The sequence below is a fragment of the Eubalaena glacialis genome, chromosome X (genome assembly GCF_028564815.1).
Source record: "Eubalaena glacialis isolate mEubGla1 chromosome X, mEubGla1.1.hap2.+ XY, whole genome shotgun sequence".
NCBI classification, from domain to species: domain Eukaryota; kingdom Metazoa; phylum Chordata; class Mammalia; order Artiodactyla; family Balaenidae; genus Eubalaena; species Eubalaena glacialis.
The window spans coordinates 112,442,984-112,456,615 of NC_083736.1; the positions used below are offsets into that span (position 1 = coordinate 112,442,984).

Consider the following 13,632-nt stretch of genomic DNA (forward strand, 5'->3'; position numbering starts at 1 on the left):
TCCATTCCTCTGTTGATGGACACTTAGGTTGCTTCCATGTCCTGGCTACTGTAAATAGAGCTGCAATGAACATTGTGGTACATGACTGTTTTTGAATGATGGTTTTCCCACGGTATATGCCCAGTAGTGGGATTGCTGGGTCGTATGGTAGCTCTATTTTTAGTTTCTTAAGGAACCTCCATACTGTTCTCCATAGTGCCTGTATCAATTTACATTCCCACCAACAGTGCAAGAGGGTTCCCTTTTCTCCACACCCTCTCCAGCATTTATTGTTTGTAGATTTTTTGATGATGGCCATTCTGACCAGTGTGAGATGATACCTCATTGTAGTTTTGATTTGCATTTCTCTAATGATTAGTGATGTTGAGCATCCTTTCATGTGTTTGTTGGCAACCTGTATATCTTCTTTGGAGAAATGTCTATTTAGTTCTTCTGCCCATTTTTGGATTGGGTTGTTTGTTTTTTTGATATTGAGCTGCATGAGCTGCTTGAATATTGTGGAGATTAATCCTTTGTCAGTTGTTTGGTTTGCAAATATTTTCTCCCATTCTGAGGGTTGTCTTTTCATCTTGTTTATGGTTTCCTTTGCTGTGCAAAAGCTTTTAAGTTTCATTAGGTCCCATTTGTTCATTTCTGTTTTTATTTCCATTTCTCTAGGAGGTGGGTCAAAAAGGATCTGGCTGTGATTTATATCATAGAGTGTTCTGCCTATGTTTTCCTCTAAGAGTTTTATAGTGTCTGGCCTTATATTTAGGTCTTTAATCCATTTTGAGTTTATTTTTGTGTATGATATTAGGGAGGGTTCTAATTTCATTCTTTTACATGTAGCTGTCCAGTTTTCCCAGCACCACTTATTGAAGAGGCTGTCTTTTCTCCACTGTATATGCTTGCCTCCTTTATCAAAAATAAGGTGACCATATGTGTGTGGGTTTATCTCTGGGCTTTCTATCCTGTTCCATTGATCTATATTTCTGGTTTTGTGCCAGTACCATACTGTCTTGATGACTGTAGCTTTGTAGTATACTCCGAAGTCAGGGAGCCTGATTCCTCCAGCTCCATTTTTCTTTCTCAGGATTGCTTTGGCAATTCGGGGTCTTTTGTGTCTCCATACAAATTGTGAAATGTTTTGTTCTAGTTCTGTGAAAAATGACATTGGTAGTTTGATAGGGATTGATTGAATCTGTAGATTGCTTTGGGTAGTAGAGTCATTTTCACAATGTTGATTCTTCCAATCCAAGAACATGGTATATCTCTCCATCTGTTTGTATCATCTTTAATTTCTTTAATCAGTGTCTTATAATTTTCTGCATACAGGTCTTTTGTCTCCTTAGGTAGGTTTATTCCTAGATATTTTATTCTTTTTGTTGCAATAGTAAATACGAGTGTTTTCTTAATTTCACTTTCAGATTTTTCATCATTAGTGTATAGAAATGCAAGAGATTTTTGTGCATTAATTTTGTATCCTGCTACTTTACCAAATTCATTGATTAGCTCTAGTAGTTTTCTGGTAGCATCTTTAGGATTCTCTATGTATAGTATCATGTCTTCTGCAAACAGTGACAGCTTTACTTCTTTTCCGATTTGGATTCCTTTTATTTCTTTTTCTTCTCTGATTGCTGTGGCTAAAACTTCCAAAACTATGTTGAATAATAGTGGTGAGAGTGGGCAACCTTGTCTTGTTCCTGATCTTAGAGGAAATGGTTTCAGTTTTTCACCATTGAGAACGATGCTGGCTGTGGGTTTATCATATGTGGCCATTACTATGTTGAGGTAATTTCCCTCTATGCCTACATTCTGGAGGATTTTTATCATAAATGGGTGTTGAATTTTGTCGAAAGGTTTTTCTGCATCTATTGAGATAATCATATGGTTTCTCTCCTTCAGTTTGTTAATATGGTTTATCACATTGATTGATTTGCATATATTGAAGAATCCTTGCATTCCTGGGATAAACGCCACGTGATCATGTTGTATGATCCTTTTAATGTGCTGCTGTATTCTGTTTGCTAGTATTTTTTTGAGGATTTTTGCATCTATGTTCATCAGAGATCTTGGCCTGTAGTTTTCCTTCTTTGTGACATCTTTGTCTGGTTTTGGTATCAGGGTGATGGTGGCCTTGTAGAATGAGTTTGGGGGTGTTCCTCCCTCTACTATATTTTGGAAGAGTTTGAGAAGGATAGGTGTTAGCTCTTCTGTAAATGTTTGATAGAATTCGCCTGTGAAGCCATCTGGTCCTGGGCTTTTGTTTGTTGGAAGATGTTTAATCACAGTCTCAATTTCAGTGCTTGTGATTGGTCTGTTTATATTTTCTATTTCTTCCTGGTTCAGTCTTGGAAGGCTGTGCTTTTCTAAGAATTTGTCCATTTCTTTCAGGTTGTCCGTTTTATTGGCATATAGTTGCTTGTAGTAATCTCTCATGATCCTTTGTATTTCTGCAGTGTCAGTTGTTACTTCTTTTTCATTTCTAATTCTTTTGATTTGAGTCTTCTTCCTTTTTTTCTTTAAGAGTCTGGCTAATGGTTAGTCAATTTTGTTTATCTTCTCAAAGAACCAGCTTTTAGTTTTATTGATCTTTGCTACTGTTTCCTTCATTTCTTTTTCATTTATTTCTGATCTGATCTTTATGATTTCTTTCCTTCTGCTAACTTTGGGGTTTTTTTGTTCTTCTTTCTCTAATTGCTTTAGGTGTAAGGTTAGGTTGTTTATTTGAGACGTTTCTTGTTTCTTGAGGTAGGAGTGTATTGCTATAAACTTCCCTCTTAGAACTACTTTTGCTGTATCTCATAGGTTTTGGGCTGTCGTGTATTCATTGTCATTTGTTTCTAGGTATCTTTTCATTTTCTCTTTGATTTCTTCAGTGATCTCTTGGTTATTTAGTAGTGTATTGTTTAGCCTCCATGTGTTTGTATTTTTTACAGTTCTTTTCCTGTAATTGATATCTAGTCTCATAGCGTTGTGGTCGGAAAAGATACTTGATACGATTTCAATTTTCTTAAATTTCCCAAGGCTTTATTTGTGACCCAAGATATGATCTATCCTGGAGAATATTCCATGAGCACATGAGAAGAAAGTGTATTCTGTTGTTTTGGGATGGAATTTCCTATAAATATCAATTAAGGCCATCTTGTTTAATGTGTCATTTAAAGCTCGTGTTTCCTTATTTATTTTCATTTTGGTTGATCCGTCTATTGGTGAAAGTGGGGTGTTAAAATCTCCTACTATTATTGTGTTACTGTCAATTTCCCCTTTTATGGCTGTTAGCATTTGTCTTATGTATTGAGGTGCTCCTATGTTGGGTGCATAAATATGTACAGTTGTTATATCTTCTTCTTGGATTGGTCCCTTGATCATTATGTAGTGTCCTTCTTTGTCTCTTGTAATAGTCTTTATTTTAAAGTCTATTTTGTCTGATATGAGAATTGCTACTCCAGCTTTCTTTTGATTTCCATTTGCATGGAATATCGTTTTCCATCCCCTCACTTTCAGTCTGTATGTGTCCCTAGGTCTGAAGTGGGTCTCTTGTAAACAGCATGTATACAGGTCTTGTTCTTGTATCCATTCAGCCACTCTATGTCTTTTGATTGGAGCATTTAATGTATTTACATTTAATCCATTTACATTTAAGATAATTATTGATAGGTTTGTTCCTATTACCATTTTCTTAATTGTTTTGGGTTTGTTATCGTAGGTCTTTTCCTTCTCTTGTGTCTCCTGCCTAGAGAAGTTCCTTTAGCATTTGTTGTAAAGCTGGTTTGGTGGTGCTGAATTCTCTCAGCTTTTGCTTGTCTGTAAAGGTTTTAATTTCTCTGTTGAATCTGAATGAGATCCTTGCTGGGTAGAGTAATCTTGGTTGTAGGTTTTTCCCTTTCATCACTTTAAATATGTCCTGCCACTCCCTTCTGGCTTGCAGAGTTTCTGCTGAAAGATCAGCTGTTAACCTTATGGGGATTCCCTTGTGTGTTATTTGTTGTTTTTCCCTTGCTGCTTTTAATATTTTTTCTTTGTATTTAATTTTTGATAGTTTGATTAATATGTGTCTTGGCGTGTTTCTCCTTCGATTTATCCTGTATGAGACTCTCTGTGCTTCCTGGACTTGATTGACTATTTCCTTTCCCACATTAGGGAAGTTTTCAACTATAATCTCTTCAAATATTTTCTCAGACCCTTTCTTTTTCTCTTCTTCTTCTGGGACCCCTTTAATTTGAATGTTGATGTGTTTAATGTTGTCCCAGAGGTCTCTGAGACTGTCCTCAATTCTTTTCATTCCTTTTTCTTTATTCTGCTCTGCAGCAGTTATTTCCACTATTTTATCTTCCAGGCCACTTATCCGTTCTTCTGCCTCAGTTATTCTTCTATTGATTCCTTCTAGAATATTTTTAATTTCATGTATTGTGTTGTTCATCATTGTTTGTTTGCACTTTAGTTCTTCTAGGTCCTTGTTAAACATTTCTTGCATTTTCTCCATCCTATTTCCAAGATTTTGGATCATTTTTACTATCATTACTCTGAATTCTTTTACAAGTTGACTGCCTATTTCCTCCTCATTTGTTTGGTCTGGTGGGTTTTTACCTTGCTCCTTCATCTGCTGTGTATTTCTCTGTCTTCTCTTTTTTCTTAACTTACTGTGTTTGGGGTTTCCTTTTTGCAGGCTGCAGGTTCTTAGTTCCCGTTGTTTTTGGTGTCTGCCCCCAGTGGGTAAGGTTGGTTCAGTGGGTTGTATAGGTTTCCTGGTGGAGGGGAGTGGTGCCTGTGTTCTGGTGGATGAGGCTGGATCTTGTCTTTCTGGTGGGCAGAACTGTTTCCGGTGGTGTGTTTTGGGGTGTCTGTGAACTTATTATGATTTTAGGCAGCCTCTCTGCTAATGGGTGGGGTTGTGTTCCTGTCTTGCTAGTTGTTTGGCATAGGGCGCCCAGCACTGGAGCTTGCTGGTCGTTGAGTGGAGCTGGGTCTTAGCGTTGAGACGGAGATCTCTGGGAGAGCTCTCGCCGATTGATATTACGTGGGGCCAGGATGTCTCTGGTGTTCCTATATCCTGAACTCAGCTCTCCCACCTCAGAGGCTCAGGCCTGACACCTGGCCAGAGCATCAAGACCCTGTCAGCCACATGGCTTTTGGGAAGTCTGAGGTCTTCTGCCAGCGTTCTGTAGATTTTCTGTAGGAGTTGTTCCACATGTAGGTGTATTTTTGATGTATTTGTGAGGAGGAAGGTGATCTCCATGTCTTACTCCTCCGCCATCTTGAAGGTCCTCTTAAAGGGTATTTTTTAAAGTTTAGTTTAAATATAGCAAAGATGCCCTGTGTGATTTCAGTACCAGTATTATTCAGCCAACGCTTTCTTCATAAATAGAAGTAAAATTCAACCTAGTCCTTGCTGAATTTTCATAAATTCATAATTACTGGGATTCAAAATAATGAGGCCTCATTGCACATTTCTGAAGAAGGATTTTCAAATACTTTAATCTTTTCCTTCCTATGTTTATTTCTTAATCTCATGCTTTGGCCCACCATGTGCCCTCAACTCCCACCGAAGCAGAGAGCACATTGAAAACCCACACAAAAATGTAAATCTGAGAAATAAATATGTGTGGTTGGTTTAAAAAGAGTAAGAATTAACATTTAAAGCAATGGTAATTTACTCTGATCTGTAATTTTGAGCTCCTGTGCTGAAATTGCTCATTTGGAAATTACCAAGTGCTTGGGTCTCATTTGTGATCTTCTTCCTGCATACACCCAGCACACAAAGGAGTCGTAATGACCGGCTGAGTCACTGCTGCCATCTCCCCGAAGCGTGTTCTCCAAATGTCAATACCATTTTCTATGGTGCAGTGAAGAAGATTCCCAACCATAACCTGCTTAAAGTACAGGGTGAGCCTGAGGTGGCACAGAACCTGGAAAGTGTTCAGAGGGCAGCACAATCATCCTCCATTCTCTACTCCTCCAGTAGTCAAATTATTAGGCCACAGATCATTTTGGTCTTGGCAAGCATCCACATTACCCACTCCCATTAGTCATTACCTAAATACAAACAGAAAACAATTTAAATTTAATGGGGCAAAAGGAGCTGCTTTTGACCATATCCCAATAAAATGATGTCTATACCTGAAGAAATTATACTCGGATTATGAATTCATACCAGAAGCAAAAATATAGACATGATGTAATATTAGAGACATGAATACTCTAAAAGACCAGTACATACGAAATTCTTGTGCTCTTCTGTGGTTCATACAGATATACTGTTCTTCCCAACTTCTCAAACCCTGACTCCAAAAAGGTTACCCAAAACTCAAGCATCAGATCTTTTCTCTTTCCCATGCAGCATAGATCCAGAGTGTTAGTAGTTAATGCTGTCTGATATAAATTAACTAAAAAGGAACCGAGAATCTCTAATCAAATGAATTGAGAAAGGGGAAGAACTTAGGAAGGCTTAATATGATTGAACATTTTCATAATACTGTGAACAAAGAAACAGTACGATACCTTTGTTATAGACTGTTTTTGTCAGGTTTTCTGAGAGTTATATTGCTTGGGAAACATAATTTACCTTGTTGGATAGTCATATCCATGTAAGGATAAGTCATATTATAATCAGGTTCTATCTCTACCAAAGCTATTTCTAATTCTGAAGATTGTTGTTGTGGAAGATGAAAGAAATGAGCTTCAACCACAGTAGGACAGATTGTGGTCAGAAATAAGAAAGAAGCTACTGGCATTCATTCCATAAATATCTTGATAATGCCTGTCAATAAAAACAATTAGGTACTATAATTCAGTTGTGATTGCTTAAGTACAGGCTTGATAAACACCTAGCCCGGTGCCCAAAAGTTGAAGAATCTTCTTTCCTTTCAATCAGGATAGAGATGCCAACTGTCTGGAAGGTTAAGGCTGAGGTTATGAGTAAGCCTGCTGTCCACAGCGGATAAGGTTCAAGGGGACCCAATAGACTGTGCATAAAAACTCAGTAGAACCTTTAATACCTATGGAAAGATTTTTAAAAGAAAAAATAATCAATGTAGCTGTTTTCCCTTCATTCAGGATTTTCCATCCTCCAAGCGATTATGGAAGCAGCAGTGCAAAACAACTGGCAAGTGACAGCAAGGTCTGTGGGAAACATAAAGGACGTCCAAGAATTCAGGCGCATCATTGAAGAAATGGACAGGAGGCAGGAAAAGCGATACCTGATTGACTGCGAAGTTGAAAGGATTAACACAATTTTGGAACAGGTACGTTTGAGATTTATTCCACGCCCAGCCAACCTGTTAAATCATCAACCTGAGGCAGTTCCCATATCTGCTAGTAAATTAAGTAGCCAACAGACTAAACTTGCCAACAGTTCTGATAGTCTCTCTAATCCTTTTTTCCTCCCCAGTGGCTGCAGAAAAGGAGAGAGAGAAATAAAAGAAAATCCAAGCTGTTGAAAATTGCATACCATGATTAATCTGGTAGTCTCTGCAATTTAATGCTACTTATCAGATAAACACACCCTTTCACACCTCTGTTTCATAGATAGCTGACTATTTCAAAGTAATCCCCTTCCTTTCGACACCTTCCTCCCAGCAAGGAACAGACAAGGGATTAGGCAGGGCAGAAGGGTAGGGTTTTTGTTTCAGGGGCCTAGTTGCAAAGTATCAGAGCAGTATTCACTAGGTTTGAATTTGTGGATATTTTTGAAGAATATCCCTCTGGTTTGAAAGAGAGAGCAAGAGAGAATGAATGAGAATATGTATATATATAATTGCAGACCATTTTTAAAGTAAGATGGCATATGAGAAAAAAATGCTTATGGTTTTTAAAATGTGAAAAAACGTGAAAAAGCATCAGACTGGGGAAAAATACAATTCAATGGACCAAAATATATTCATTATTAATCTTGGATATTTAAATTTAAGACTGAAACATATTAGAAGAGTTGTTTTACCCTAAGCCAGATGGATATTCTGTTTGGAGTAAAGAGTCAAATAGAAATGTGGTGAAAGTTTATTATTTTCCTTAGAAGTCTCAGTTTGCCAGTTAATAACAAAGTGCCTATGCTACCATAAACAAAACTGTAAGGGAAACATTTCCATTCTAATTCGATCCCAGTGTACCTAGGGGCCAAAACAGCTTCAGAGATTGAAATTATAGTGAGCAGCCATTGCTTGGGAGAGCTGTTTTATAGCAAATTAAATATTAACAATTTGTCAGATATGCCCCCATAAGAAGAGAATGCAAAAAAAAAAAAAAAACACCAGTAAGAAAAGGGAAGGGAGGGGATGGGAGAGAAGAAAAATGAGGGAGGGAGGAAGGAAGGATGGAAGGAAGGAAGGAAGGAAAGGGGAAGGAAGGAAGGAAGGGAGGGAGGGAGGAAGGAAGGAAGGAAGGAAGGAAGGAAGCACTGACTCTGCATCACAGAGATACAAAGCTGTCCCCATCTCTAGTGAATCAACCTCACAAAAAATCTAGAGCACTAACCTGGCTAAATCAAATTTCCCAACTAACGTTCTCTTAAGCTCCCCAAATGATACACCCCTCCCTTCCAAAAGAAAAAAAACTGCCTTTGATTTTCTTAGATCTTGAAAGTGAAGAATCAGGTCAGTGATGTTGGTGTATGTACTACATGCCCTCTAAAATTTTATACCAAAATAGCCTCTTAGTGGGTGACCTACTTAATAGCCTAAAGCAGAGGAACATCCTCCTTGTCATACTTTGTTTTCCTTCTTTTGTGCTACTGACTTAGGCTTCTTGAATAGTGTACATTCTGATAAATCTTTGGGGTTTTATAGGACCTTATACTGGAGTCTGGGATTTTTCAGCATGACGTAGTAGAAAAAGCAGTGGGTAGAGCTGTGAATTGGATATAGCTGTGGGATCTTGGGCACTTAAAATATCTATGCCTCCGTTGTGTCATCTACATAATGGGCAATAAAATTTGCTCTTCCTCACATGATTGCTATAATTGCTTTGAAAAGCATAAAATGCTATAGAAAAAATCATTATTACTAAACACATTCAGGAAAACTAAACTAACATTATTTGAAAACCCTGTCCTCTCTTTTTTTTTTGAAAAAAAAAACATCTTTAATGGAGTATAATTGCTTTACAATGGTGTGTTAGTTTCTGCTTTATAACAAAGTGAATCAGTTATACGTATACATATGTCCCCATATCTCTTCCCTCTTGCGTCTCCCTCCCTCCCACCCTCCCTATCCCACCCCTCTAGGTGGTCACAAAGCACCGAGCTGATCTCCCTGAGCTATGCGGCTGCTTCCCACTAGCTATCTATTTTACGTTTGATAGTGTATATATGTCCATTCCACTCTCTCGCTTTGTCCCAGCTTACCCTTCCCCCTCCCTGTATCCTCAAGTCCATTCTCTAGTAGGTCTGTGTCTTTATTCCCGTCTTGCCCCTAGGTTCTTCATGACCACTTTTTTTTTTTTTTTTTTTTAGATTCCGTATATATGTGTTGGCATACAGTATTTGTTTTTCTCTTTCTGACTTACTTCACTCTGTATGACAAACTCTAGGTCCATCCACCTCACTACAAATAACTCAATTTCGTTTCTTTTTATGGCTGAGTAATATTCCATTGTATATATGTGCCACATCTTCTTTATCCATTCCTCTGTTGATGGACACTTAGGTTGCTTCCATGTCCTGGCTATAGTAAATAGAGCTGCAATGAATATTTTGGTACATGACTGTTTTTGAAGTATGGTTTTCTCAGGGTATATGCCCAGTAGTGGGATTGCTGGGTCGTATGGTAGTTCTATTTTTAGTTTTTTAAGGAACCTCCATACTGTTCTCCATAGTGCCTGTATCAATTTACATTCCCACCAACAGTGCAAGAGGGTTCCCTTTTCTCCACACCCTCTCCAGCATTTATTGTTTGTAGATTTTTTGATGATGGCCATTCTGACCGGTGTGAGATGATACCTCATTGTAGTTTTGATTTGCATTTCTCTAATGATTAGTGATGTTGAGCATCCTTTCATGTGTTTGTTGGCAACCTGTGTATCTTCTTTGGAGAAATGTCTATTTAGTTCTTCTGCCCATTTTTGGATTGGGTTGTTTGTTTTTTTGATATTGAGCTGCATGAGCTGCTTGTATATTGTGGAGATTAATCCTTTGTCAGTTGTTTCGTTTGCAAATATTTTCTCCCATTCTGAGGGCTGTCTTTTCATTTTGTTTATGGTTTCCTTTGCTGTGCAAAAGCTTTTAAGTTTCATTAGGTCCCATGTGTTCATTTTTATTTTTATTTCCATTTCTCTAGGAGTTGGGTCAAAAGGGATCTGGCTGTGATTTATATCATAGAGTGTTCTGCCTATGTTTTCCTCTAAGAGTTTTATAGTGTCTGGCCTTACATTTAGGTCTTTAATCCATTTTGAGTTTATTTTTGTGTATGGTGTTAAGGAGTGTCTAATTTCATTCTTTTACATGTAGCTGTCCAGTTTTCCCAGCACCACTTATTGAAGAGGCTGTCTTTTCTCCACTGTATATTCTTGCCTCCTTTATCAAAGATAAGGTGACCATATGTGTGTGAGTTTATCTCTGGGCTTTCTATCCTGTTCCATTGATCTATATTTCTGTTTTTGTGCCAGTACCATACTGTCTTGATTACTGTAGCTTTGTAGTATACTCCGAAGTCAGGGAGCCTGATTCCTCCAGCTCCATTTTTCTTTCTCAGGATTGCTTTGGCAATTCGGGGTCTTTTGTGTTTCCATACAAATTGTGAAATGTTTTGTTCTAGTTCTGTGAAAAATGCCATTGGTACTTTGATAGGGATTGAACTGAATCTGTAGATTGCTTTGGATAATAGAGTCATTTTCACAATGTTGATTCTTCCAATCCAAGAACATGGTATATCTCTCCATCTGTTGGTATCATCTTTAATTTCTTTAATCAGTGTCCTATAGTTTTCTGCATACAGGTCTTTTGTCTCCTTAGGTAGGTTTATTCCTAGATATCTTATTCTTTTTGTTGCAATGGTAAATGGGAGTGTTTTCTTAATTTCACTTTCAGATTTTTCATCATTAGTGTATAGGAATGCAAGAGATTTCTGTGCATTAATTTCGTATCCTGCTACTTTACCAAATTCATTGATTAGCTCTAGTAGTTTTCTGGTAGCATCTTTAGGATTCTCTATGTATAGTATCATGTCATCTGCAAACAGTGACAGCTTTACTTCTTCTTTTCCGATCTGGATTCCTTTTATTTCTTTTTCTTCTCTGATTGCTGTGGCTAACACTTCCAAAACTATGTTGAATAATAGTGGTGAGAGTGGGCAACCTTTTCTTGTTCCTCATCTTAGTGGAAATGGTTTCAGTATTTCACCATTGAGGACGATGTTGGCTGTGGGTTTGTCATATATGGCCTTTATTATGTTGAGGTAATTTCCCTCTATGCCTACTTTCTGGAAGGTTTTTATCATAAATGGGTGTTGAATTTTGTCTAAAGCTTTCTCTGCATCTATTGAGATGATCATATGGTTTTTCTCCTTCAATTTGTTAATATGGTGTATCATGTTGATTGATTTGCGTATATTGAAGAATCCTTGCATTCCTGGGATAAACCGCACTTGATCGTGGTGTATGATCCTTTTAATGTGCTGTTGGATTCTGTTTGCTAGTATTTTGTTGAGGATTTTTGCATCTATGTTCATCAGAGATATTGGCCTGTAATTTTCTTTCTTTGTGACATCTTTGTCTTGTTTTGGTATCAGGGTGATGGTGGCCTCATAGAATGAGTTTGGGAATGTTCCTCCCTCTGCTATATTTTGGAAGAGTTTGAGAAGGATAGGTGTTAGCTCTTCTCTAAATGTTTGATAGAATTCGCCTGTGAAGCCATCTGGTCCTGGGCTTTTGTTTGTTGGAAGATTTTTAATCACAGTTTCAATTCCGGTGCTTGTGATTGGTCTGTTCATATTTTCTAGTTCTTCCTGGTTCTGTCCCGGAAGGTTGTGCATTTGTAAGAATATGTCCATTTCTTCCAGGTTGTCCATTTTATTGGCATATAGTTGCTTGTAGTAATCTCTCATGATCCTTTGTATTTCTGCAGTGTCAGTGGTTACTTCTCCTTTTTCATTTCTAATTCTTGATTTGAGCCTTCTCTCTCTTAGTCTTGATGAGTCTGGCTAATGGTTTATCAGTTTTGTTTATCTTCTCAAAGAACCAGCTTTTAGTTCTATTGATCTTTGCTATTGTTTCCTCATTTCTTTTTCATTTATTTCTGATCTGATCTTTATGATTTCTTTCCTTCTGCTAACTTTGGGGTGTTTTTTTCTTCTCTCTCTAATTGCTTTAGGTGTAAGGTTAGGTTGTTTGAGATGTTTCTTGTTTCTTGAGGTAGGATTGTATTGCTATAAACTTCCCTCTTAGAACTGCTTTTGCTGCATCCCATAGGATTTGGGTCATCGTGTTTTCATTGTCATTTTTTTCTAGGTATTTTTTGATTTCCTCTTTGATTTCTTCAGTAATCTCTTGGTTTTTAAGTAGTGTATTGTTTAGCCTCTATGTATTTGTATTTTTTACAGATTTTTTCCTGAAATTGATATCTAGTCTCATAGCGTTGTGGTCGGAAAAGATAATTGATACGATTTCAAGCTTCTTAAATTTACCAAGGCTTGAGTTGTGACCCATGATATGATCTATCCTGGAGAATGTTTCATGAGCACTTGAGAAGAATGTGTATTCTGTTGTTTTTGGATGGAATGTCCTATAAATATCAATTAAGTCCATTTTGTTTAATGTATCCTTTAAAGCTTTTGTTTCCTTATTTATTTTCATTTTGGATGATGTGTCCATTGGTGAAAGTGGGGTGTTGAAGTCCCCTACTATGATTGTGTTACTGTCGATTTCCCCTTTTATGTCTGTTAGTATTTGCCTTATGTATTGAGGTGCTCCTATGTTGGGTGCATAAATATTTACAATTGTTGTATCTTCTTCTTGGATTGATCCCTTGATCATTACATAATGTCCTTCTTTGTCTCTTGAAATAGTCTTTGTTTTAACGTCTATTTTGTCTGATATGAGAATTGCTACTCCAGCTTTCTTTTCATTTCCATTTGCATGGAATATCTCTTTCCATCACCCTCACTTTCAGTCCGTATGTGTCCTTAGGTCTGAAGTGGGTCTCTTGTAGACAGCATGTATACGGGTCTTGTTTTTGTATCCATTCAGCTAGTCTATGTCTTTTGGTGGGAGCATTTAATCCATTTACATTTAAGGTAATTATCCATTTTCATAATTGTTTTGGGTTTGTTATTGTAGGTGTTTTCCTTCTCTTGTGTTTCCTGCCTAGAGATGTTCCTTTAGCATTTGTTGTAAAGCTGGTTTCTCTTAGCTTTTGCTTGTCTGTAAAGGTTTTAATTTCTACGTCGAATCTGAATGAGATCCTTGCTGGGTAGAGTAATCTTGGTTGTAGGTTTTTCTCCTTCATCACTTTAAATATGTCCTGCCACTCCCTTCTGGCTTGCAGAGTTTCTGCTGTAAGATCAGCTGTTAACCTTATGGGGATTCCCTTGTGTGTTATTTGCTGTTTTTCCCTTGCTGCTTTTAATATGTTTTCTTTGTATTTAATTTTTGATAGTTTGATTAATATGTGTCTTGGCGTGTTTCTCCTTGGATTTATCCTGTATGGGACTCTCTGTGCTTCCT

General features: G+C 37.4%; 1 protein-coding gene across 2 annotated transcripts in view; it reads left to right on the forward strand.

Moving 5' to 3' along the window:
* GRIA3 (glutamate ionotropic receptor AMPA type subunit 3) overlaps positions 1 to 13,632 on the forward strand; it is a 285,426-nt gene that overhangs the window by 135,082 nt on the left and 136,712 nt on the right. For both annotated transcript variants that reach the window (XM_061179160.1, XM_061179159.1), the window contains exon 4: positions 7,036 to 7,223. In XM_061179160.1, coding sequence (XP_061035143.1) covers positions 7,036 to 7,223 — 188 coding nt within the window. The remainder of the gene's footprint in view (positions 1 to 7,035; positions 7,224 to 13,632) is intronic.